The sequence below is a fragment of the Lates calcarifer genome, linkage group LG2, assembly GCF_001640805.2.
Source record: "Lates calcarifer isolate ASB-BC8 linkage group LG2, TLL_Latcal_v3, whole genome shotgun sequence".
NCBI classification, from domain to species: Eukaryota; Metazoa; Chordata; class Actinopteri; family Centropomidae; genus Lates; species Lates calcarifer.
Genome location: NC_066834.1, coordinates 13555252 through 13578412, shown reverse-complemented (window position 1 = coordinate 13578412; position 23161 = coordinate 13555252). Strand labels below are relative to the sequence as shown.

General features: G+C 44.0%; 4 protein-coding genes across 4 annotated transcripts; 3 read left to right on the top strand and 1 right to left on the bottom strand.

Moving 5' to 3' along the window:
- Positions 1-331: 331 nt before the first annotated feature.
- Positions 332-1288, top strand: LOC127143634 (transient receptor potential cation channel subfamily M member 1-like). The gene is made up of 4 exons (XM_051078315.1): positions 332-539; positions 654-726; positions 850-950; positions 1100-1288. Exons 2-4 carry the CDS (start codon positions 669-671, stop codon positions 1286-1288), a joined length of 348 nt encoding a protein of 115 aa, XP_050934272.1. The 5' UTR covers positions 332-539; positions 654-668.
- A 3546-nt stretch (positions 1289-4834) lies between these two features.
- Positions 4835-6615, top strand: LOC127143633 (transient receptor potential cation channel subfamily M member 1-like). Its single transcript, XM_051078311.1, has 4 exons — positions 4835-5006; positions 5133-5384; positions 6085-6326; positions 6612-6615. The coding sequence occupies exons 1-4, from the start codon at positions 4899-4901 to the stop codon at positions 6613-6615; spliced, it is 606 nt and encodes a 201-aa protein (XP_050934268.1). The 5' UTR covers positions 4835-4898.
- A 518-nt stretch (positions 6616-7133) lies between these two features.
- LOC127143298 (transient receptor potential cation channel subfamily M member 1) lies at positions 7134-11152 on the top strand. Its single transcript, XM_051075874.1, has 5 exons — positions 7134-7323; positions 7563-7765; positions 7867-7999; positions 8808-9169; positions 10460-11152. Exons 1-5 carry the CDS (start codon positions 7196-7198, stop codon positions 11131-11133), a joined length of 1500 nt encoding a protein of 499 aa, XP_050931831.1. The 5' UTR covers positions 7134-7195; the 3' UTR covers positions 11134-11152.
- A 26-nt stretch (positions 11153-11178) lies between these two features.
- On the bottom strand, positions 11179-18128 carry galr1b (galanin receptor 1b). Its single transcript, XM_018692781.2, has 3 exons — positions 17099-18128; positions 16417-16482; positions 11179-13212 (listed from the first exon to the last, which is right to left on the bottom strand). Exons 1-3 carry the CDS (start codon positions 17810-17812, stop codon positions 12895-12897), a joined length of 1098 nt encoding a protein of 365 aa, XP_018548297.1. The 5' UTR covers positions 17813-18128; the 3' UTR covers positions 11179-12894.
- Between the last annotated feature and the right edge of the window lie 5033 nt (positions 18129-23161).

Here is a 23161-nt window from a genome sequence, read left to right as displayed (position 1 = left end):
ATATGATCCAGTGTGACTTCCTAAGGATATCATTATTTCTGATGTCCATCCAGAATAAACCCCAGAGTAATCAGAGGCTGCAGAACTACATTCAGAATCCTCCTGTTTTTAACTTTTCTTCAGTACAACAGAGCTCAAAGCACCTGTAGCTACATTGCAACAAACTGTCTGATGAGGTTTTACAGGGTCTTATCCACCTGCTGTTTTCTGTCTACATGTTGTCAGACCTGTATGTTGGTGTTAACATGTTTCCATCACATCAACAGAAACATTTCAACTTTCTCCATTTTCACACAAAAGTCAGATGAGATGGAAAAAAATGTAGAGATCCATTTTAAAATCCGAAGACGAGAGTTTTTACACCTGAATCTGGTTGGACAATAACAGTCCAATCACACAGCAGAGTCAAACTATACAATCACAGGGCCGGAGGTTCTTTCACCTTAAAGGTACAGGAGATTTCAAGATGGCCGACGGTGCTGGTTCAGCTCAGGGTTTTACAGACAAGTTACAAAAAGTCACCACAGACAGAAATCCAGGTAAAAACATCAGTGAGAAAATTCAACAAAAACACCAGAATATCTGCTCTGTGTGTACATCACTGAGTTGTTGTGTTGTTGTAGATCACAGTGTTGTGTGTTGTGTTGTTGTAGATCACAGTGTTCAGGATGGGCTCAGAGGGACAGCAGGACATTGAGATGTCTATCCTCACAGCTCTGCTCAAAGGTAACACATTTAATCAGTAGATACTGGACATCACAGTGAATATGTTTTAGAGTCACCTGACCTCTGACCTGTACCTGACCTGTGTACAGTGAGTAAGGACACCTGTTGTGTTGATGATTTCAGGTACGAATGCGTCGGCATCAGATCAGCTGAGTCTGGCTCTGGCCTGGAACAGAGTGGACATCGCTCACAGTCAGATCTTTGTGTACGGACACCACTGGCCTGTGAGTGGACAGATACTAAAATCTATCCATCTATTGATCTGTCTGTCTGTATTCAGATACTCCTTGGGCTGAGAGACTTCCTGATTGTTTAGAAGTGTGAACAGTTTTGCAGTGTGCTGATTTCTGTGTTGTTGTGTTTCTCTGTGCAGCCTGTGAGTGCCTTACCCACCGACCGTCCTAAAAGCCCAGTAGCTCAGAGACCAGCAGCAGGAGGAGGAGGAGGAGGAGGGAAAGGGAAGGCTAGAGGGAAGAAAGGAAAAGGAGGAAAAACTAAACCTGAACCACCTGAGGAGACTGACCCCAGGAAACTGGAGCTGCTCAACTGGGTAAGAGGCTAAAAAAAGTCAATAATAACGACTGCGATGGGCACCTGTCAGTCCTTATACACCTGTCTGTTAACTCTCATAATGATGATGGTGATGATGATGGTGATGGTTCGACAGGTGAACTCTCTGGAGCAGGCCATGATGGATGCCCTGGTTCTGGACAGAGTGGACTTTGTGAAACTGCTGATTGAGAACGGAGTGAACATCCATCACTTCCTGACCATCCCTCGTCTGGAGGAGCTCTACAACACGGTGAGAGGATGAAGATGTCATCTGTGTCCTGAGACCCAGAGGCAGAGAGGAGTTAATCAGTTCATCTGTCATTTTCTGAGACTGGGGTTTTCAGTAAAGTCTCAGGTGATAGTTTATAGGATGATACCAGCATTACGGGATTATATAATCTCTCCTGTTTTTATGTTTGGTCAGTGTGACAGTCAGTCAGGTTTTAAATATTATCCTCTGTGATGTTGAAATGTCTCAAACTGAAATTTAACTGTGAAAAACATCATGCATATTCATTTTAATGCATTTTATATATGGATTACACAGTAGGTCAACAGTCCTCACACTGGTACATGTGGTGTCTGGATGTTTAATATGTGATAAATGTACATGATGTGGTCATGTACACTGAGTTGTCAGTTTATTAGGAACACCTGGCTAAACCTGATCCAACAGTCCTGCAGTAAATTCTGTTTCTGATAATTTTGGAGGAGTTTGTGCCATGCAGACAGGTGTTTCCATTATTCTCTCCGTTACATTAATTTTACTGAGAGTGGACTAAATAGGAGAGACACCTCTGTCTGACAGACATACAGTCCTCAGAGGAGGAGGAGGAGGAGCAGCTTCACATGATGAACTGTAAGTGTGACAACGCTGCTCCTCTGTGGATCAGTTACGAAACAAAAGCTTTCTGCTTTAACCTCTATATTCTCACTGACATGTTTATCTGCAGCTTAATGTCCATCAGTGATCCTCCTCATCTTCTGTTATATCACTGCTGCTGTCTCTAATCTTAATCTGCCTCACTAAAATAAAAAGCTCTTAAAACAACATGTCTGTCATATTATTGTCAGATTACAGTGTAGCTCTCTGCTGCTGTCTGTGTCTCACCTCACTGTGATTCACACACTCAATTAATCTGTTCATTAGTCAAGAGAAACAAGTCCAATTAAAATAAACATGTGTCACGTTGAGAGGAAAACTCTTCATCAGTTTGTCTTTGTGTTTGTGTAGAAACTGGGCCCGGCCAACACGCTGCACTTCGTTGTCAGAGACGTGAAAAAGGTGAGTGTGGAGATTTTGATTAGGCTCATTCAGATGTACAGGTGGAGCTGTAGGACAGAGAAGATCTGACTCATTAAAGTTTTGTGTTTCAGGGGAATCTTCCTCCAGATTATCAGATCACTTTGATCGACATCGGCCTGGTACTGGAGTTCCTGATGGGTGGAGCTTATCGCTGCAACTACACCAGGAAGAGCTTCAGGACGCTGTACAACAACCTGTATGGCCTCAAAAGAGTGAGACCACATCCTTTATAATAATACAAAACACAGACAGCGGCTGCACAACAGGACCCGCTGCAGATCATTTCTCTAGTGTTGAACTGATCTTGTTGGTTTTTCTCTTCCAGCCTAAAGCTTTGAAACTTCTTGGGATGGAGGTACGTTACCTTGGATTTTAAAGTTCACTTTATCTGTTTGAGTGTTCATCTGTCTGACGTGTGGACTTGCCACCCACCCAACCCCCAGGACGACGAGCCCCGTCCGAAGGGAAAAGGAAAGAAGAACAAGAAGAAGGAGGAGGAGGTGGACATCGACGTGGATGACCCCGAAGTCAGCAGGTTTCAGTATCCCTTCCATGAACTGATGGTGTGGGCAGTGTTGATGAAGCGCCAGAAGATGGCACTGTTCCTGTGGCAGCGAGGAGAGGAGGCCATGGCCAAAGCCCTGGTGGCCTGTAAACTCTACAAGGCCATGGCCCACGAGTCATCTCAGAGTGAGCTGGTGGATGACATCTACCAGGACCTGGAGAACAACTCCAAGTGAGTCCCACACAGCCAGAGTCCAGGTCCTGGTCAGGTCCTGCCCAGACTACAGTCCAGGTCCTGGTCAGGTCCTGCTCAGAACAGAGTCCACATTAGGTGAGTGGCAGATCAGCAGCTGTGACTCGTGAATCTCAGCTGATCTGAGAACAGTTACTGTGAGATGACAGCAGCTTGTCTCTCAGAACAACAAAGATTTGAGGGAGAGTCTGAACTGCAGCAGCTGATGGATAAAACCAGACTACATCTTGATGAACTGAGCATTTCTGTCTCAAGTTTTGTAAAGATTTAAACTCTTTCACATTCTCATCTGGTTTCCAGCTGTTTCAGTTTGGTTTCTCTAAAGCTGAGCTGGAGGTTTCACCTCTCTTCTGTCTGCTCCTGCTCAACTTTGTGGGTTCATCAGAGGAGTTAAATACCCGAGTCATCAGGCAGGTTACAGGCACCCCTCTGCATTAACAGCATCAGCATAGAGCTGAGAGAGAGATGTCCTTTATAACTGTCTTAACCCATAACCCTTTGATTTAGGGAACAATATAACATGTGATCTGTCGCCACCCTCTGGACAAAGTGAGGAGCCGAGGGTGTGATAAGATTGAACATGAACAAACACAGATGAAGCAGCATAAAGTAACTTCCCACGCAACTGACGCATAAGATGAATCTTTGGTTTTTATTGAAGATCACAGCCTGATGGGGGTGCTGTTTTTTCCTGTGCAGGGAGTTTGGTCAGCTGGCCTATGAGTTGCTGGATCAGTCGTACAAACATGACGAGCAGGTGGCCATGAAGCTGTTGACCTACGAGCTGAAGAACTGGAGTAACTCCACCTGTCTGAAGCTGGCTGTTGCTGCCAAACACAGAGACTTCATCGCCCACACCTGCAGCCAGATGCTGCTGACTGACATGTGGATGGGCTGTCTGAGGATGGGCAAGAGCAACAGCCTCAAGGTACCAACAGCACAGCTCTGACCAGACACAGTGATTTTCAGTTATATTTCTCTGTGTTAACACAGTTCTGTTGAACCCTGTCTGTCTCCAGGTGATTGTAGGGATCATTTTCCCTCCTGCCATCCTCCTCCTGGACTTTCGTCTGGGAGACGAAGCTTCGTATCATTCGTCCAAAGAGAACGACGACAGCAAAAGTAAAGATGACGACAACAAATCTAGCAAGGTACAAACCGGACAGAGGATCTGTGTGAGAACTGGTTCAGTTTAAGCAGTCTGATCCTGGTGTTTGTTTGTTTTAGGACGGTGTCTCTAACGTGGACACAACGTCCAAGAAAGGAGATGAAGAAGAAAACCAGAAGAAACACAGGAAGAGGATTCCCATTGGGAGGAAGATCTACGAGTTCTACAACGCCCCCTTCACCAAGTTCTGGTTCAACACGGCAAGTACTCTCTTTATTTTGTACTGTAGTATCAGCCAATATTACTATAGTACTGATTATATGAACTTTGCAATACATACAGCACACACACAGAGGAAGTTATCAGTTCTGCATCATGTGACCTGAACATGAAGATACAGGTATTAACCACCTGTCTGTGTCTGTCAGATCTCCTACCTGGTTTACCTGATGTTGTATAACTACATCATCCTGGTGAAGATGGAGCGATGGCCATCTCTGCAGGAGTGGATCGTCATCTCTTACATCATCACTCTGGGACTGGAGAAAGTCAGACAGGTAAACACCTGGAGAACCTGATCTCGAGACAGACCTGGATCTGTGTGTTCTGTCCTCAGTGAGAAGGACCACAGTTCAATCCTGATGATGGTAGTGATCTTAACCTGTGCTCTCTGCGGCCATCAGATCCTGATGTCAGAGCCGGGGAAGCTGAAGCAAAAGATTAATGTGTGGTTGGAGGATTACTGGAACATCACTGACCTGGTGGCCATCTCCGTCTTCCTGCTGGGTTTGCTGCTGCGCCTGCAGAACGAGCCCTACATGGGCTACGGACGTGTCATCTACTGCGTCGACATCATCTTCTGGTACATCCGAGTCCTCGACATCTTCGGCGTCAACAAGTACCTGGGACCTTACGTCATGATGATCGGCAAGATGGTACGACTTCCTGTGGTGATGTCACAGATGAGTGAACACAGGATGAACAAGTACTTGGATATTTAACTCAAGTAAAAACACCAATACCACATTGTTGGTTCCAACTGGTTCCCACTGGTTCCTGATGGTTCCTGCTGGTTCCTTTGGGGTTCTTTTGGCTCCTGATTGCTCCTGATGGTTCCTGCTGGTTCCTTTGGGGTCCTTTTGGTTCCCACTGGTTCCTGATGGTTCCTGTTGGTTCCTTGTATTCCTTTTGGTTCCCACTGGTTCCTGATGGTTCCTGTTGGTTCCTACTGGTTCCTACAGGTTTCTACAGGTTTCTACAGATTCCTGTTGGTTCCTTCTGGTTCCTACTGGGTCCTGCAGGTTCCTACTGGTTCCTACTGGGTCCTGCAGGTTCCTGTTGGTTCCCTTGTGTTCCTTTTGGTTCCCACTGGTTCCTACAGGTTTTTGCTGGTTCTTGCTGGTTTGTAAATGTAGGTTCGGATCAGGAAAACCAGACTGTGGAAAACCACAGGATAAATGATGTTCTTAGTGTCTCTGTAAATACTGTCAGCAGCACCTGGAGAGAGAACTGAAGTTTGAAAAAATATCATAACAACCTTTATTTAAATTGTGTTGTTAAAACAGTTTAAGTAAAAATCACTTTGGATAAGCAAAGTAAAGATTAGCTTCAAAGTGACATTTCTGCATCTGACAGATGATCGACATGCTGTACTTCGTCGTCATCATGCTGGTGGTGCTAATGAGTTTCGGCGTAGCTCGACAGGCCATCCTCCACCCGGATGAGGAGCCAACATGGCGTCTGGCCCGAAACATCTTCTACATGCCATACTGGATGATCTACGGAGAGGTGTTTGCAGACTCCATAGACCGTAAGACTAGAGTTCATAGTAAGACTCACAGTCAGTCCCCCGTTAGTCCTCACCCTCTGTCCTCACCGTTTGTCTTCACCCTTTGTTTTTACCCATTGTCCTCACCCTCTGTCCTCACCCTTTGTCTTCACCCTTTGTTTTTACCCACTGTCCTCACCCTCTATCCTCACCCTTATAACAAAATTAATATAAAAACTCTGGACAATGTAAAAATATGATTCATCCTAAAATCCTCAGTTTTTCTCATTAAACTTTATTTTTTTCATTGGAAACTTTATTATTTTGACTTGTGTAACTTATCCAGTTAATTACAGAGTAAATCTCCCTTTAATCTCCCTCTAATTATTGTCAGATAACGTTCTTTACTTTAATAATTACAGACTAAAATGAAGCGTTTTGTCTCTCTTCCTCAGAAGTTGATTATTTTTCTCCCCGTCCGTCTCATCACTTTTGTCCTCTTTGTTACTGAAAACTCTGTTTGAGTGGATTAAATCTTCTTTTTCCTCCTCGCTGACTGCTGATATTCACATTGTTGTTTCTTCTCTGTTGTTGATCATTTTCTGTCTGTTCTCTGTTTGTCTCCAACTCTTTGACAGTTTATGCCATGGAAATCAACCGTAAGTGTCTCACACTCGCTGAACCTGTGGCAGCTCATTATTCAGACACATGTAGAGAGATCACTACAAAATTTAAACACATGTAGAGGCTGTTTCAGGAATATACAGACCATCTCTGCTGGTTCATCTCATCGTAATCTGAAATCCACTGTTAACTGATTATTTATTTGTTGAGTCATTTATTTGTAAAAACCTTCATCATGAATTGGACAGGATTGATATTACATCAGGGTTTACATTAGACAGCTGTCTGTCATTAATGAGTTAAATCTGTCCTGAATGTACCTGTGTTTATGTCTCAGCTCCGTGTGGAGACAACATGTACGATGAAGACGGAAAAAAGCTTCCTCCCTGTATCCCCGGAGCCTGGCTCACTCCAGCCATCATGGCCTGTTACCTGCTGGTGGCCAACATCCTGCTGGTCAACCTGCTCATCGCCGTCTTCAAGTCAGTGCTCTGAACACAGACAGGCCTCAGATCAGTTACTGCAGCACAAACACCAGACGTTCATCTCATATTCATGTCATTATATCTGTATTTAATATAGCCGCACAACAACATGGGTATGGACCCTCTCAGCAGAATTTAAACTCATTTTTGAAGATAATATTAGAGACAGAAGCTTTTCAACAAAAGTGTTTTGGATCTTTTAGTGAAATCCTAGCTCCTCCTCTTCCTCTCTACAGCAACACCTTCTTCGAGGTGAAGTCCATCTCCAACCAGGTGTGGAAGTTCCAGCGGTATCAGCTGATCATGACGTTCCATGACCGGCCCATCCTGCCGCCTCCCCTCATCGTCTTCCCCCACATCTACATCGTTCTGAAGAGGCTGTGCTGCCACTGCAGGCGGAGGCCGGAGGGGGATCACGATGACCGCGAGAGACGACTCCGTAAAATCCAGACTCAGAGGATTCACATGATGTTTGTTTCCTCAGACGTGGAGACTCTGCAGGAGTTTAACTGATGAGTTTAAATGTGTTTGATTCCTCAGAGCTGGTGCTGACTGCAGATGAGCTGAAGAGTCTCCATGAGTTTGAGGAGCAGTGTGTGGAGGAATATTTCAGAGAGAAAGACGACGAGAAACAGTCATCCAACAACGAAAGGATCAGAGTCACATCTGAGAGGTCGGCATATTCACACTCTTCTGTTTCTCTTTACCTTTATAGGAACACACCGACTCAACAGCCTGCAGCATCTACACTGTCTGATTTAATACAAACAGGAGGTCTTATCCTGAGACAGTGAAAACAGACACTGAGACATTGTCATCAGAGGAAACTCACACTGAAGTTTTCAGTTGAAGTTTTTTCTTTAGTCTATCTTGTGACTTTTAATATCAAGTTGTCATTAAATATGTTGTTTAACAGGGTTGGTGAAGGTTTAATGAAATGTGCAGGTTAGGAAGCAAAAAAATATTTATTTAAAAAAATTAGATTTAGTCAGAAATGAGTGTGAGGAGTTTGTGGTGTGACGTTCATGGTTTTTTCGAACAGACTGATGAGAGACCGATGTACAGAGACTCAGAGAGTGTAACTCAGATTAATGGCTGTAATTTACAAACACCTCACATGCAGTTTATCAGACGCTGGGCTGTGTCAGTTAAAGCAGCATTTAGACTAGAACAGAGAAAGACATCCCACCTATATAAGTGTGAAATACACTTATATAGGTGGGATGTCTAGGTTTGAATCTGATCTAAACCTGACCTTATTATTATTCTACTGTTTATCTCACTGATAAACATCTTCACCCACTAAAAAACTAGACTAAGTAAAGATCCAGCTTTGACTGTTCTCAGAGAGGACCGGAGCCATGAGATCCAGTCCTCTTCAAAGAACCATAATCTCTGAGTCTTATCAACATGTTGATCACCAGCACCACCTCTCTCCTCCGTCCATGTGTGACCGGTTTCCCTCTGCTGTGGTTGTTCAGGGTGGAGAACATGTTCATGCGTCTGGAGGAGGTGAATGAGAGGGAGCACTCTATGAAGGCATCCCTGCAGACGGTGGACCTCCGCCTGGCTCAGCTGGAGGAGTTCTCCGGCCGGATGATGAACGCTCTGGAGAAGCTGGCGGGCATCGACCGGGCCGAGCTTATCCGGACACGCTCCAGAGGGTCGTCCGTCTGTGAGCCGGCTGCTCTGCTGCGACACGGCAGCGTCAACAGCGCCGACGGCTACAGTCTGTACCGGTACCAGCTGGATCACGACGACCGGGTCTCTGTGACGGGAGACACAGAGGGAACCGACAAGAAGGCCCAGCTGAGTCCAGAGAGACGAGGAGGAAACACAACAGGTTGGACCTCAGCATATCACACTTCAGAGCATGGGACAGGGCCAGAGCTGAAACAGTGATTGTGTCTCTTGCAACATGTTGAACAGCTGTTTCCTGATCCAACAACAGCAGCTGGATCAAACACAAGAAAACCACAACCACCTATAACAGAAAATAATGGAGAGAACATCATATAACTGATAAATACAACTGATCATTTTGATTGTTTATTCAGCACCAGTCCTGCAGCTGATGCTGAGCACAAAGCTTCCTCCTCTTTTCTACATGTGTTCTCCTGCTGCTGACAATGGATCAGGAAACATCTGTTTTATCCAGATGTTCAAAGACTCTCTGAGGTTTCAGAAAAACCCTCATAAAGGACTGAAACAGTTCTGGTTCTGAAGATACTCACAGGACTGTAAGAACGAGTCTGCATCATGGAGCCTGTCAGTATTTACAGTTTATATCAACACAGAGACAAAGACAGTGGATATCTGCAGTTTACAGAGTAAAGCTTTATTTATACAACACACAGTTACAAAGTGCCTCACACACAGAGAGAATATAAATGAATGAACAAATGAAGTGAGAATACATTATAATACAAAATTTTGTCGGTAGCTGGAGTGGGGGACAAACAAGGAGATCAGAGATGTGATGGGGGCCAGTGGAGGGGATGAAAGAACGGGGGAACGTGGGACTGAGGTTCCAGTTTATAGACCAACAGATTGAAGCTGTAATGACTGAGACACTCAGAGGGAATTATAATAATCAAGAAAATGTGAATTAATGGAGATAAAATGGCGTCATTATCACCTGATTTTAGTGATTTTCCTTAAATGAAGGGAACAGGACGAGCTCAGTGACCTGGTGGTTAAAAGTCATTTGGATAGATTTGATGTCAGAGTGAAATGGACCAATCAGCTGATCCAACTTTAAGGTTTATCAGGGTTCAAGAGGAGGAAATAAAAAGACATCCAGTAATCATGGAGGTTCATCAGTTAATTCAGGAAGAAACAGATGTGTACAGTCGACCCAGAGGGAGAACGTACAGAGAGAAGACTGGTCCAAGACCTGAACCCTGAGGGACTCAGAAACCCTGAGGACTGAGGGGGGCATGTGACTGCTGTCCTCCTCAGTCTGTCTTATTTGACTCAAATGTCTGTTAGCCATAGAAAAATAAAACCAGTTTAAAGCTGTAACAGAGAAACGACCCAGACTAAAATTATCAATGGAGTCAGAGGCAGCTCTCAGATGAAGATTTGAATATTCACAGTATTTTCAGTTTGATTTCCTGTTTCCTGTCTCCAGGTGAGGTGAAGGAGTTTGGTCCGACTCTGGAGGTGAGGGGACACAGGGAGAGGGCTCAGTCCCTCTCCAACGTGGACATCCTGATCTCCCCCTGTGATCCCGTACTCAAACCCCCCCAGACCTGTGTCCCTCTGCCTCAGGCTGACCTGACAGACGCCGATGTGGAGAAACCAGCTGAGAAAAGCCGTCTGGAGGCAGCAGCATCCTTCCCTCTGGAGAGGTCAAAGGTCACGCAGTATTTATCCTCCTCCACCCTCAGCGGCTCCCCCTCCTCCCACAGGAAGTCCATCAGCAGCATCATCTACAGCTCCTCCCATCAGGATCTGACCCCCACCACGACACCCACAGTGATGGTGGACAGGGACGGAGGGGACGACACCACCCAGGGGGTGGAGGAGCCCAGGGTGTCTGACAGGGAGCAGGGGGGTGAGACATCGGACAGTAACCAGGGTAACAGAGGGGGGGAGGAGCAGCTGCTGTTGGGGGAGGACAGGATGTACCCGACACTGCGCTCCAAGAGTCTCAACACTAACCCAAGGAAGACGAGGACAAAGAGGAAGGAGAACGAGGAGACACCACGCTCGGCCAGCAGTGTCAAAGACCTGGTGTCTGTGTTCAGTGGGGGGGCAGAGGAGCCGCGGCCCAGGACCAGGTCCAGAGACTCTGACTGCTGACCGCAGAGACACAAAACCACCACAGAGACACAAAATGGGGTGGGGGTGGGAGGATGATGATCTGATATTTACAGTTATGAACAGCAGCTATTTGTTAATAATATCTATTTTTTTTAATTTTATTTTTATTTTTGTCTGACGACCCTCCAAAGTCTGTAAACCTGGCCCTGATCTTACCTCAGTTCATACAGACAGTCTTTATATGTCATGTAATGTATTTTACTGTTTGGTGTAAAATATCCAGACGACTTCTTGTGACTTCAGCCATCTGAAGTCACTGTCAAACATATTTCAACACGTGAAGCAGAGAAACTTTAAACTAAATATAAAGTAAATGTAGTCAAGTGTTGGAGAACAACTGATGGATGAACATCAGCTGTAACTGGAGGAAACTTTATTTATAACATTTCAACAAGACAAAATGTAGAGTTCAATAGAAAATAAAAAGTTATCCTGGAAACAGACCAATCAGAGCACTCCTATTTGTTCATTAACAACCAAGGTGGCTGCCTCTGATGCTGAGAGCTCTGATGACTCCACAGTATTAAACTGGACAGTGTGTTTTCTCTGTAGCAGGATCTGGTTCAAGTTTAATTCACCACCTGCTCCTGATGTGGTCCTGCTGAAAGATGAAAACCCAGCAGCTGTTTTCATGGATGTAGTTCACCTGACAGACAACTGGTGAGTGTCGATTCATAAATGCTAAAGTCTAAAGTCTGTTATATTCAACTAGAAGTACTGTACTATACTGTGAGTACTTTGTGTACTGTGTGTATTGTGAGTACTGTACTTAATGAAGACTTGATTTGTGTTTTTTAAGAGGCTCCAGAGTGGAGCCTTGGGGAACTCCACATGTTGTTTTTGTCTGTAGCTCCTGTAGGATTCAAGCCAGTTTTCCAGTGGGTCTTTTAATATGTTGTGGTTGACTGTGTAACTACAGCACTGAGAAACAGTAACACTGAGACTGCATCTGTGTTTGGAGTCGTTAACAAGAGCAGTGTCAGTGCTGAGGTCAAAATCCCGACTGGAGACATCAAAACAGCTGTGTAATGTTCAGATGTTTGAAAACAGCTTTTCAATAATTTTACTTTTGATACGAGCCTGTAATTGTTCATTAGGTGCCTTTTTTAAAAAAACACCTGAAAGAAGAGTTGATAGTTTGTAGAAGGTCTTAGACCGTCAGAGCAGCAGGAGGATTCAGATGTTGTATTTAGTCTTCTCTGTGTGAAGGCTGATCTGACTGACTTTAAGAGGCTGAAGGAGCAACACATCCTGGATCTGATGTGGAGGCTCTGACTGTTTGTTTCATTTTCTGAATGTTGGAGAATTGGTCTTATAGCAAACACAGAACAAACCTGAATATAGAAAATATCTTAAACACACACACACACGTCAAAGTTCAGCTGAAGGATCACAGTCAGTGTTTCTCTCTCTCTGTGTGAAATAGTATAATCTGATGAGACTGAAGCTGAAGCTCAGATAAAACTGTTCATGAACTGATTTATTAGAAAAAATGAATTAATATCAACTCGACTTTAAAACTATTCAAAAACCAGGGCTGATGTTGATGATGCTGAGCTGATGAATGTTTTCCACAGAGTCCTGTAGTTCTGACATTAACAAACCTCCATCTTCTCCATCTACACCCAGAGGAGACCGACCGCAGATACAGTTCTCAGCCAATCACACGCTGTTCTGTTGTCATGTGACCAACCTCGGCCTCAGACCTGTTCAGATACAGATCCCCTCCCCTCCCATGTTTCATATGTTGGTGGTGGAGTGCGTGGTGGAGAAGTTCTCCATGCGGAAACGAACCACCTTGCTCTGGGGCTGAGGCGGAAGCAGGAAGCGGCAGGTGAACACCTGGCGGCACGCCTTACGGAAGTTCTCAGACAGGAAGGCGTAGAGGACTGGGTTGACGCAGGAGTTCCCGTAGGACAGGCAGTGGGAGACAATACGGAAGGCAAAGGAGGCATCGTTCAGGGGGAAGGTGCCAAATTCCACCCACATGGCGATGATGTGGTGGGGCATCCAGCAGATGGTGAAGGCAGTGACGACCAGGAGGACAGTCTGAGCCGTCTGCAGGGGAACAGAGAGGAACCATCAGACTGAAGCTACAGGGTGAGTTCAGTCTGTAAACACTACCCAGATTCTCCACAAATCCTCCCCTAACACCACCCTACATACTCTGCACACACTCCATAAATACCCCCAGTACTTTATAAACACTTAGTGAAAACTTCTCAAATACATCACAAACAAACTCTTCATTAATCCTCAAAATTACTTCCCTCCAAAAAATCCCAAACATTTCACAAACACTGTGTAAACCTCCACCCAAACGCCCGATAAACCTCCAACAAAAACCTGAATCATCCACAGATAAACACAAAAAACTCTCTTATATTCCCTTTATTCTGTCCACGTGTCTCTATTTTCAGAGTTAAATCTCATTTCTTCTTCTGCAGTTTAATGGAGATTGAGCTCACAGACATGAACTGAAACCGGTTTTATAAACAGCACAGGTTTTATTAAATGTCACAATGAACCTGTTCTGTCCAACAGAAAAGAAAGAGAAGTGTTAGGAAAGATGCTTAACGTCTGATGTCCTCAGTCTGTGATGGAAATAAATGAGGATCTTGTTTCTTCATGATTTATTCTCTGAGCAGCTTCTGTTGCTGTGTCTTCACTGTGACTCATCTCCAAACTCAACACATCCAACTTTTATCCAATTACATTTACACCCACAACTGATTTATAAAGTTCATGCCTATATTTAATCTGATTATAAAGAGATTCAGCAGCTTTTTAAACAGATTCTAGACTCTGACTCAACATGACACTGTGATCATGTTTGTGTCTGTAATTCCTGAAGCTGAACTAACTTTTCTGAAAATGTCCCTGGATGAGGAGAAACAATTGAAGCAGAGAGGACGACAGGTGGAGGAGAGTCTGTCCACTTCAGATCTACAAACAGTGTCAGAGCTGAGGTCACTGTGATGTGGAGGACAGAGCTCAGGAGGTTTCTGTCTGTAACCTTCAGGTTTAGATTTTAGCATCATATAAAAATGCTGTTGAGCTCTGATCCTGTCAGCCTTGATTGCCCTGCCGTCCATGTGTGTCTCATTAGGTTGATTACCTCCTCCTGTGCGATCGTTAAAGTTCACTCCTTCTGTCTGTTTCACTGATTAGTTGTGCTTCTGTTTATTCAGCTGTTGTTTGAGTGAAGAGAACTGGTGTCATCTTTCAGTTTGGCTGAAACAAACCAGTGGATTTAGTTTTTATAGAAACTCTGAGTACAGAGGTTTTTATCTGAGTCTCAGTTACAGACTGATGGTTCTGGTCTCTCCAGGTCTGAGTCCTGAGTCCTGGAGTCTGAACTCTGTTCTCTGAGGACAGAGTCGTAAAGTTTTACAGCTGTAACCTGAACATCTCACGGTTCAACCTCAGCCTCAGTGGAAACATTTTATCAGTTAATATGATCTTTATAAAAGTCTCTTTATTATTAACAGCCTTTAAATATTTATTTTGAGTTTCAGTTTCTCCGTCTCTGTCAACGTCCTTCAGTGTTTCTGAGAAAACTGAATATCAGGTGACTTCTCTGTCTGTTTCTCTGTTGTTGAATATAAACTTTGTATGAAGATGTTAAATCAGTGTTTTAAAGTTAAAGTCTGTTGTTGTCTCCACAGAGGGTGGAGCAGTTGGAGCTGCTCTCTCTGCTGTGGGTGAAGCGTTCAGTTTAATCTCTGCTCCTCAGACTCTGAGAGAATCTCCTCTATTCTTAGTCCTACTGTCTAAATATTTACCCAGCAGCTTTTGTTCCTGCTGCACTGACGCTGATCTCTGATCTGCTGCTGCAGGACGTCTGCTCACTGTTGGCTGCCAGCCGGGGGGGCTGCTCAACCCTCACCCATCCATCTCCAACCTCCACCCCCAAACAATAACTCAGACCTTAAACTGTCACGTGACCAAAAGGAAATGAATCAGTGAATCATTTTGGAAACTTATAGATCTTTTAGGTGGTTTTTCAACCAGAAAGTGCTGCTGCTCTCCACTCGCCTTCATTTTCATCATCATCATCATGTTTCCTTCATTGTTGTGATCAATCAACAAGATCATTGGCTCAGCTCAGGCTCTGTTTGTGTGGATCATCAAACAATAAGAAACATCATGGAGTCTGTGACTCCTTTGTTTCCTTCACTGACAGGAAACTGCTTCTCTCTCTGATCAATGATCCTCTGATGTTCAGTCTCACACAGCTTTCTCTGTGAGGAGACTTTATTTCTCTGACCTGCCTGGATCTTTAAGAAGTACTGCACTTGCATCAGCACCCGCATGTTGGTCCCCCTCCAAATGACCAACCATGCCCAAATACAAACATCAGTATCTGATGTCGTTCAGTTTATCTGTTCATCACATCTGTTCAGTGATTCACACAAGCAAAACAAATCTTTTCTCTTTGTTTCCTCCACAAATATAGTTTTTCTTCTTTGTCTTTTCAAAAATATTTTCCCATGAGAATCAACAGCAGTGAGACAAGGATCATTTGTTGGTTTATTGATTTGACTTCACATTTATTGGAGACTTGTGTTTCTTACTGAATGTTGCCATGGAGACAGAGCTGAGAAAATCCCATAATGACTTAATGTTTCATTAAGAAAAGCTGAGACATCTTCACACAGAGAAACAGACTGAACTGTTTGGCTCATTTTACTCTGAGGTTTGTTCTTCACATCAGATACATTAACACACCAGGTTAAACCACATTAACCCAGGTTAGATCAGACTAAACCAGGTTAAACTGAGTCATTAAACCAGGTTAATCCAAGTTAAAGTGAGCTGGTTCAGTCAGTGTGTGGCAGCAGCAGCTGCAGCTCATCAGTCTGATCACAGCTGATCCACAGCTCTGACAGGATCACAGTTGCACATCCACCACAACAACACCACCAACACCACCCTCTCACAGCTCCACCAACAAAACCACTGTGTGTCTGACATGACAGAAACCCTCTGATACCTGAAGACCTCTTCAGTCTGCATCAGAGGACGGGTCATCTGAGACCCACAGACTGACTGAATCTGAGGAACAACAGGTGTCTCTGCTGACATCACCTGGACCTAGACCTGAACCTGAACCTGAACCTGAACCTGAACCTGAACCTGAACCTGGACCTGAACCTGAACCTGCAGCTCAGACCTTTGAGACATTTCATTACATCACTGAACCTGATTTTCACATGAGGAGCTGCTGCAAGTAAAGGAGGAGGAGGAGGAGGACTGTACCTTTCTTTTGGAGCGCTCAGACTTCTTTGACATGTTCTTCATTTTTTTATGAAGATGAAACAAAACCTGGGGAAAAAAAAGACAGTTACAGTTACTGTTACAGTTACAGTTACTACTGAATATTTCTGGCTTTTGAACTGTTGGTTTGATAAATCATTTAAAGTTTCAGAGTCACTTTGTGAAGTTAAATCTGTTTGTTCATCAATCTATAATCAATAACTCACAGTGTCAGAGTGGAAACTTGTTTTTAAATTTCTTTTACAAAAATCAAAAAACTCTTGTTTACTGAAGTATTCTGACTCTTTGCTCCAAACCAGATTCTCTGGTCTGAACTCCAGACACCTGATCCCATCCCCACAGTGAAGCCTGGTGGAGGCAGCGTCCTCAAACAGATCAGAGACAAAACATCTGGAAACGTCTGTATAAACTCTATAAACTCTCTCTGATTTTATTTGAACATTTATGTTCTCGTGTCAGGATGTTGTTGTGTCTATCACTTTAATCTCTCTCTTATTCTAGTTTTATTTTGAAACTTCCTCTGTGTCGGTGCGCGCGCTTGCCGCCTTTTACGCACAGGTTTTACGGTGATCAGGACTTTGTGCGCGCCCTTTGGTCCCTGTGTTCCGTCCTGACTGCGTGTTTTACAGCAGCGGGGAGTCAAACATTACCCCACGGCACTGACCTTGGTGTAGCAGCAGCTGATGAGCAGCAGAGGCAGCAGGTATCCGATCACCAGCACCGTCACCTTGTAGCTGCGTCTGGATGCTCCAGACCACTGCTCCCAGCAGAACGTGCTGTTCGGGGCGGTGGGGTGGTTGGTGAGGACCTGGTGCTGGGCCACCGGCACCGAGCACACCAGAGAAAGGGTCCAGATGACGCACACCCCGGCCAACGCGTTCCTGCGGCTCCGGACGCATGGAGACTTCTTGGAGCGCACCACGGCGACATAGCGGTCCACGGACATGGCGACCAGTGTGAAGATGCTGACCAGCATGCTGACGGTGAACAGGTAGTGTCCGAACCAGCAGGGGAAGTCTCCGAACACCCACTCCGGCAAGGAGTAGATGGTGGCCTGGAAGGGGACGCAGAAGAGGAGGAAGCTGAGGTCCGCCACGCTCAGGTTCAGGATGAAGATGTTGGTCGGGCTCCCGGAGCGCCTCCACTCTCCTCCCGCACCGCCTCCCCCTCCGCCCGTGTATTTCACCTTCCCGATTACCACCATCACCAGAGAGTTCCCCACCACCCCCACCACGAAGATCAGCCCGAACATCACGGGTACGATCACCGCCTCCGGCCCGGACCCGCCGCCCGCTGCCGCGCCACTGCGCGCCGCCTCGGACCGGTTGGACTCCGGGAGCACTGCCCAGCCAAAGGAGTCGTTTCCCGGCAGCAGCATGTTGGAGCTCCGCAGGGGGAACCGGAGGGTTAGAGGAGAAGACCGGAGCGGACTGACAGAGAGACAAGGTCCATGATCCAGATCAGACACGTCCGACAGCGGAGTCCCGACTCTACAGTGTTGGAAATACGGCAAGTTAACAAAAACGTGAAATACTACTTCCTGTCAGAGAATGTCAAAGTAAAAGCACAGAGCTGAACATTTTCTCCTGAAGTTACACAGACACACTCAGTCCCTAACACGAGTCCCCGAGTCCAGAGTCCCCATGTCCCAGAGTCCTAGACTCCAGTGTCCAGTTTGTAAACTCTGATCTGTCCGGAGCCTTTTATTGATTAGTCTTTACGATTGATTAACTTTGATCAGAAACGATCAGAGTGACGAGTAAAGTTCAGGATGTAGAGAGAGAAGAGAAGCTGGTTACAGTTGTAATTCATTTGTCTGTTTTTAATTGTAATTGTATTTATTTATTTACAGAAATAACTTTAAACTGTTGATTATCACTAATATGTTGTTTCTACAGAGTTTTTTTCCCCCTCTGTATAAACTCTCCTTGCCCTGGCCAGTCAGGATTTTATTTTGTAGGAGTTCCTATGTAGTTCCTGTCCAGCTGTGAGTAACAGTCTGTAACTTCCTGCTCTCTGATAATAAACTTTTATTACACTGTTCTATAAATATTAATATTCACGGTATGAGCTTTATATTGAAGTGGAAAACAAGACGTTTGACTGGAGACGAAACCTGTTATGTTATGTTTTATATCAGAGAGCCTGAATTTTGTTCCCAGTGTAAATGAATTCAGTGGCAGATGTTTTAACAGCTGCTGCATTATGATCCTGTTTAATGTGATTTTAACATTTGTAATGAATTTTTATTTATCCAATAAAAACACAGCATCAGAGTTACTTCAGTTGACCCAATTACAGCTACTCCAGGAAGTGAACGTGTGTAACATCAGAACAGACGGTGATCAGATGACCTGTTTACAGATGACAGAGTTCATTTCCTCTCTGATGATTTATGACATCAGATACAATAACATGTTTATGAGAGAGAGAGTGTGTGTTAGTTGTGCGTGAGTTGTGTTATTAAAGCAGTAGGAGTAGAGATCATATTGATCAGTCCTGGTTCCAGATCAGACTGCTCAGCCTGGATCAGCAGGTGAAACTGGAAGTCTGACTGTTGAACATCTGGGTCCAGTCCACATAGTCACAGTCGATGTCCAGAGGTCCACACTGGAACCTGAACTTTATTTTGATCTAACTTTTATTCATCCACACACAGGACTGTGAGAAGGTTTTAGTTTCTAAAAGAAAAGTCGTGATGTTTTCATAATAAAAGCCAAAGTTCAGCAAAGAGTAAAAACCTGAATCGGCTCAGTTAGCTGTGACCCCCCTTTGTCTCTAAACCAGCTCCTGTCCCCCTGTTGTTCTCCTCATGTTCCCTGATGTTCCCTGATGGTCTCTAATGTTCCCTGATGTTCCCTGGTGGTCTCTAGTGCTATCTGATGTTTCCTGAGGTTCTCTAATGTTCCTTGTTTTTCCTCAAACGAGACAAAGGAGAGTGTCAGTGTTAGTGTCAGTGTCAGTTTTATTGCAGCGATCTACTTCATTTCCACAAATTTCCTGAAACAAAGGAAACTGATGTGGGAACAAATTAAATTACAGAGAGATTAAAAACTAATGAGGCTGTTTAACAAGCAGCTGGAAACAAATGGAGAGGCACAGATTTATTACAGTTAACTTCTCTGACAGCTGAGCAGACTGACACTCATAACAGGAGTGTGACGGACTTACAGAGGACCAGTGGAGAACAGGTGGACTGACCTGCGTGACCTGGATGTCATCAGAGGAGCGGTGGTTTTCTGTGACCCCGCCAAGGAAAACAAAGTAGAATCAATCTGAGTTTTTACTTTGTGTCTCAGAAAACACTTTAATGTTTAAGTGAATTTGCAGCAGAAACATGTGATGTCAGTAAAGCGACGTTGCTCAGATTCTATTAGTTTTACTGAGGAAATGTTGTTTATTAGAGTCACAGTGGTCACAGGGCTGGACTCTGTCGTTATATCTGTCACTCTGACAGCTGCTCATCAGTGTTTCTCTATGTAAAAGCTTTAATCTGGAACATGAATAACTACAGTCTGTGGCCCATGTGTTTCCAGGTCAGGGATCAGGACTATGTGGATCCAGGTGGATCCAGTCTCTGCTGTCAGGATCTGGACTAGGACTGGACTCCATCATCAGAGTAGGACTGGACTCTAACTGGCTGCTGGACTCTGTTGACTCTAACTCAACTGAATGTCACTCCCCTGGTGTCAGACAGATGTTACTGCAGTCGGTCCTGATGGGATATTAATTTATTATTGATTATAAACGTCAGTCATCAGAAAATAGTCATGTGATGTCATAATGATGTCATCAAACTGCAGCAGAACCCAGATGTTAACTAATGAAGCATCACGATGATTAATAATCACACTGAGTGATCACATGATGATGAAGATGATTTCAGTGTTTTTCCTTTGACCACTACCTGACTTTATTATATTCAAGACTCCAAACAAACCCTCATCACACAGTTTCACTGGGTCAATAACACCAAAACCAAGAAGTTGATTGTAGACTTCAGGAAAAAGAAAACAGACATTCAGCCCATTCTCATCAGTGGGGAATGTGTGGAGAGGGTCTCTGACTTCTGGTTCCTGGGGTGCAGATAAAGGACTACCTGACCTGAGGTGCTAATACCACACAAGTAATACAGAAGGCACAACAGAGACTTTACTTCCTGAGGATCCCCAGGAAAAACCACCTCACTCAGAAACTGCTTGTGTCCTTTTACCACTGCTCCATAGATACATACATACTGTATGTGTGCGTGAGGAGAGTGATCCAGAGGGTTGTCACCACCGCACCATCCTGGACACTGTTTAAACGGCTGCCCTCGGCTGCAAGGTTTTCTCTAGGATTAGTTTTGTCACCCTTGGCTGTGACACTACACGTGAACCAGAAGACGGCCATGACGGTTTTCAGCTCGACTGACCTCCATCTGTTTTTATACCTGAAACATACGTCAACCAATCATTAACCCTCACCTGACAAAAACAGACCAATCATTAACCACTGAGGAGAATGTGGAAGCTCCTCAGCTGTTAATAATCTAGATTTTCCCAGATGTTTGTGAACACAAGAGCCAGTCCAGGAAACTAAGACCCTGTTTACACTGAGTCACTCCATGAGTCTGTGGATCATATGTTGGTCAGATGTAGATCAGATGTGGATCAGATGTGGATCAGATGTGGATCAGATGTAGATCAGGTGTGCATCAGATGTGGATCATGTGTGGATCAGATATAGATCAGACAATTATTGTTATTAAACGACCAAAGGTCAGAGGTTCTTGATCCTGTCACCAAACTGACCCTGATCCACCTGTCTGATCCAACATTGACTGCAGTCAGAGCTTTGATGTTGTTGGGTAATGTGATCCTGAGTGCACTTTTATTTTGAAATGAAGGCAACATAAGTTGAACCGTGATCACGTTGAAACAGTTTAGTGATTAATCTGAAATCACTGATTTAAGTTTAATAACCAACATTTTTTTTTTGACTCAGCAGAAAAGTTGATGTTTCATTAACTGTGATGTTCAGTTTTTGGTTTGTGTCAGCTGGTGACTGTACAGAGTTATCAGTGTGTCAACATGTGACACATTAACACACACACTAACACAACTGCTGACTCCATTAACTGTCTAAATATACCATATATACATGTGTGTGACTAGTTGTTTAGTGAAACAGTGACAGAATTCAGGTTGAAACCTGATTCATGGACATTTATGATAAAAACAAATGATTTTATTTTTTAAAAATGAGTCATATTTTAAAGATTTTTTTATTTTAAATAATCACAGACTGAATGTCACTTCCTGTCCCTGATCATTTACCAAGATTTAAACACAAGAAAATAAAACACAGATAAGGTTTTCACTCTAACTGAACAAGGACATAAAGAGACATCTCCCTCATGAAATAATGAAACATCAATAGAAAACCTTTAACCCTCAGTAGATGAGTGTTGGACAGAAACAGTGGACACACTCTGAGAGATCTATAATCCATAATCTATAACTGTTTTGATCAGACATGTATGACAGGAATCCTATTCAGTGTTACTGGGTAGAGTAGAGACACTTCAGAAAAAAAGGAAAATTATTGATTATGATTAAATGAGCATGGAGTTTATTGATTACTGATAAATCTTCATCGTCTATAAAAGAGGAAGCAGATTATTAATCAGATCCTGAATTGTATATACTCTGATTCCTCCAGGATGTATCAGGACAGGTTGATCTGTGGATGTTGTTGATGAGTTCCGTTTAGCGGCCATCTTGGTTCAACGTGGTTGAGGGAGGATGAACGTGTCTGATTCTGTTTCCATTAATTATATAAATACACCAGTGAGAAAACAGATCAGGTTAAATCTGTGTCCACTGAACCTGTTCCGTTGAGAATAAGGGAAGTAAAGGAACAGACTGAGAGCTTAGGTCTGAGGAAACCGTCTGACACCCGAGACTGGGTCTGGATCTTCATGTGGGTCTACAGGTGGAGGTTCAGATTACCGATAAAATCCTACAGATGAAACAGTCGTTGATAATAAGGGAACCTCATGAAGTCAGCGGCCCGAAGAAACCTCGGGGCCGGTTAAGGTTGATTTGGTCGGTGGACCGAGTTCCGGAGAGAAGCCGAACGTCAACTACAACTTTTCGTGATCAGACAGTTGGTTGTGCTGAGCAGCTTTCGGATTTTAATCTGAGGATTTTACCGAGAGAAACTCTGCGGAGGATTTCTGAGAGGACCAGGAACCTGTCTGAACTGTGAGTACACCTTCTGTCAGTCCACCTGAGGTTTAACAAATGGTCGGTTTACAGCTGATGTAGACTCATAAACTCTCTTTCCTGACGTTTTTTTTTTCTCACTGTTATAGATCTGAGAATATTGATCGATTCTGTGACTTTATAAATAGAGACAAGTTAAAAAAGTTGTGATAAATAAATGTCAGAGAACAAAGATGATGAATTAAACAAGTTGACCTGTGATCTGTGAACAGAAAGTTTCTCAAGTGTTGAGTGTTGAATCAGAGTAAAGGAGGATTTTTAAAACATGAATTTTAAAAGAAGTTTGAGATATTTCAAGAAATGGACAAACTCTACAGCTACAATAATACAGTTTATAATCCACTGATGTCTTGGAGGGAAATACATAAAGTATTGATTCCAGTGATGATTTTAATGGAAAATGGTGATCAGAAAACCAGTGGGAACATCCTCTGAGGGTCTCCCAGCTGATTGAGCGA

Bases quoted from the DNA above. Each gene is read 5' to 3' on its own strand.
- galr1b (XM_018692781.2), bottom strand. From the start codon at position 17,812: ATGCTGCTGCCGGGAAACGACTCCTTTGGCTGGGCAGTGCTCCCGGAG. The intron at 16,483-17,098 runs GTCAGTGCCGTG...TTTTTTCCCCAG, and splicing joins TCAGCTGCTGCTACACCAAG to GTTTTGTTTCATCTTCATAA. The intron at 13,213-16,416 runs GTACAGTCCTCC...GTTCCCCTGCAG, and splicing joins CTGAGCGCTCCAAAAGAAAG to ACGGCTCAGACTGTCCTCCT.
- LOC127143298 (XM_051075874.1), top strand. From the start codon at position 7,196: ATGTACGATGAAGACGGAAAAAAGCTTCCTCCCTGTATCCCCGGAGCC. The intron at 7,766-7,866 runs GTAAAATCCAGA...TTGATTCCTCAG, and splicing joins TGACCGCGAGAGACGACTCC to AGCTGGTGCTGACTGCAGAT. The intron at 9,170-10,459 runs GTTGGACCTCAG...TCCTGTCTCCAG, and splicing joins ACGAGGAGGAAACACAACAG to GTGAGGTGAAGGAGTTTGGT.
- LOC127143633 (XM_051078311.1), top strand. From the start codon at position 4,899: ATGTTGTATAACTACATCATCCTGGTGAAGATGGAGCGATGGCCATCT. The intron at 5,007-5,132 runs GTAAACACCTGG...TGCGGCCATCAG, and splicing joins GACTGGAGAAAGTCAGACAG to ATCCTGATGTCAGAGCCGGG. The intron at 5,385-6,084 runs GTACGACTTCCT...TGCATCTGACAG, and splicing joins TCATGATGATCGGCAAGATG to ATGATCGACATGCTGTACTT.
- LOC127143634 (XM_051078315.1), top strand. From the start codon at position 669: ATGGGCTCAGAGGGACAGCAGGACATTGAGATGTCTATCCTCACAGCT. The intron at 727-849 runs GTAACACATTTA...TGATGATTTCAG, and splicing joins CCTCACAGCTCTGCTCAAAG to GTACGAATGCGTCGGCATCA. The intron at 951-1,099 runs GTGAGTGGACAG...TTCTCTGTGCAG, and splicing joins TGTACGGACACCACTGGCCT to CCTGTGAGTGCCTTACCCAC.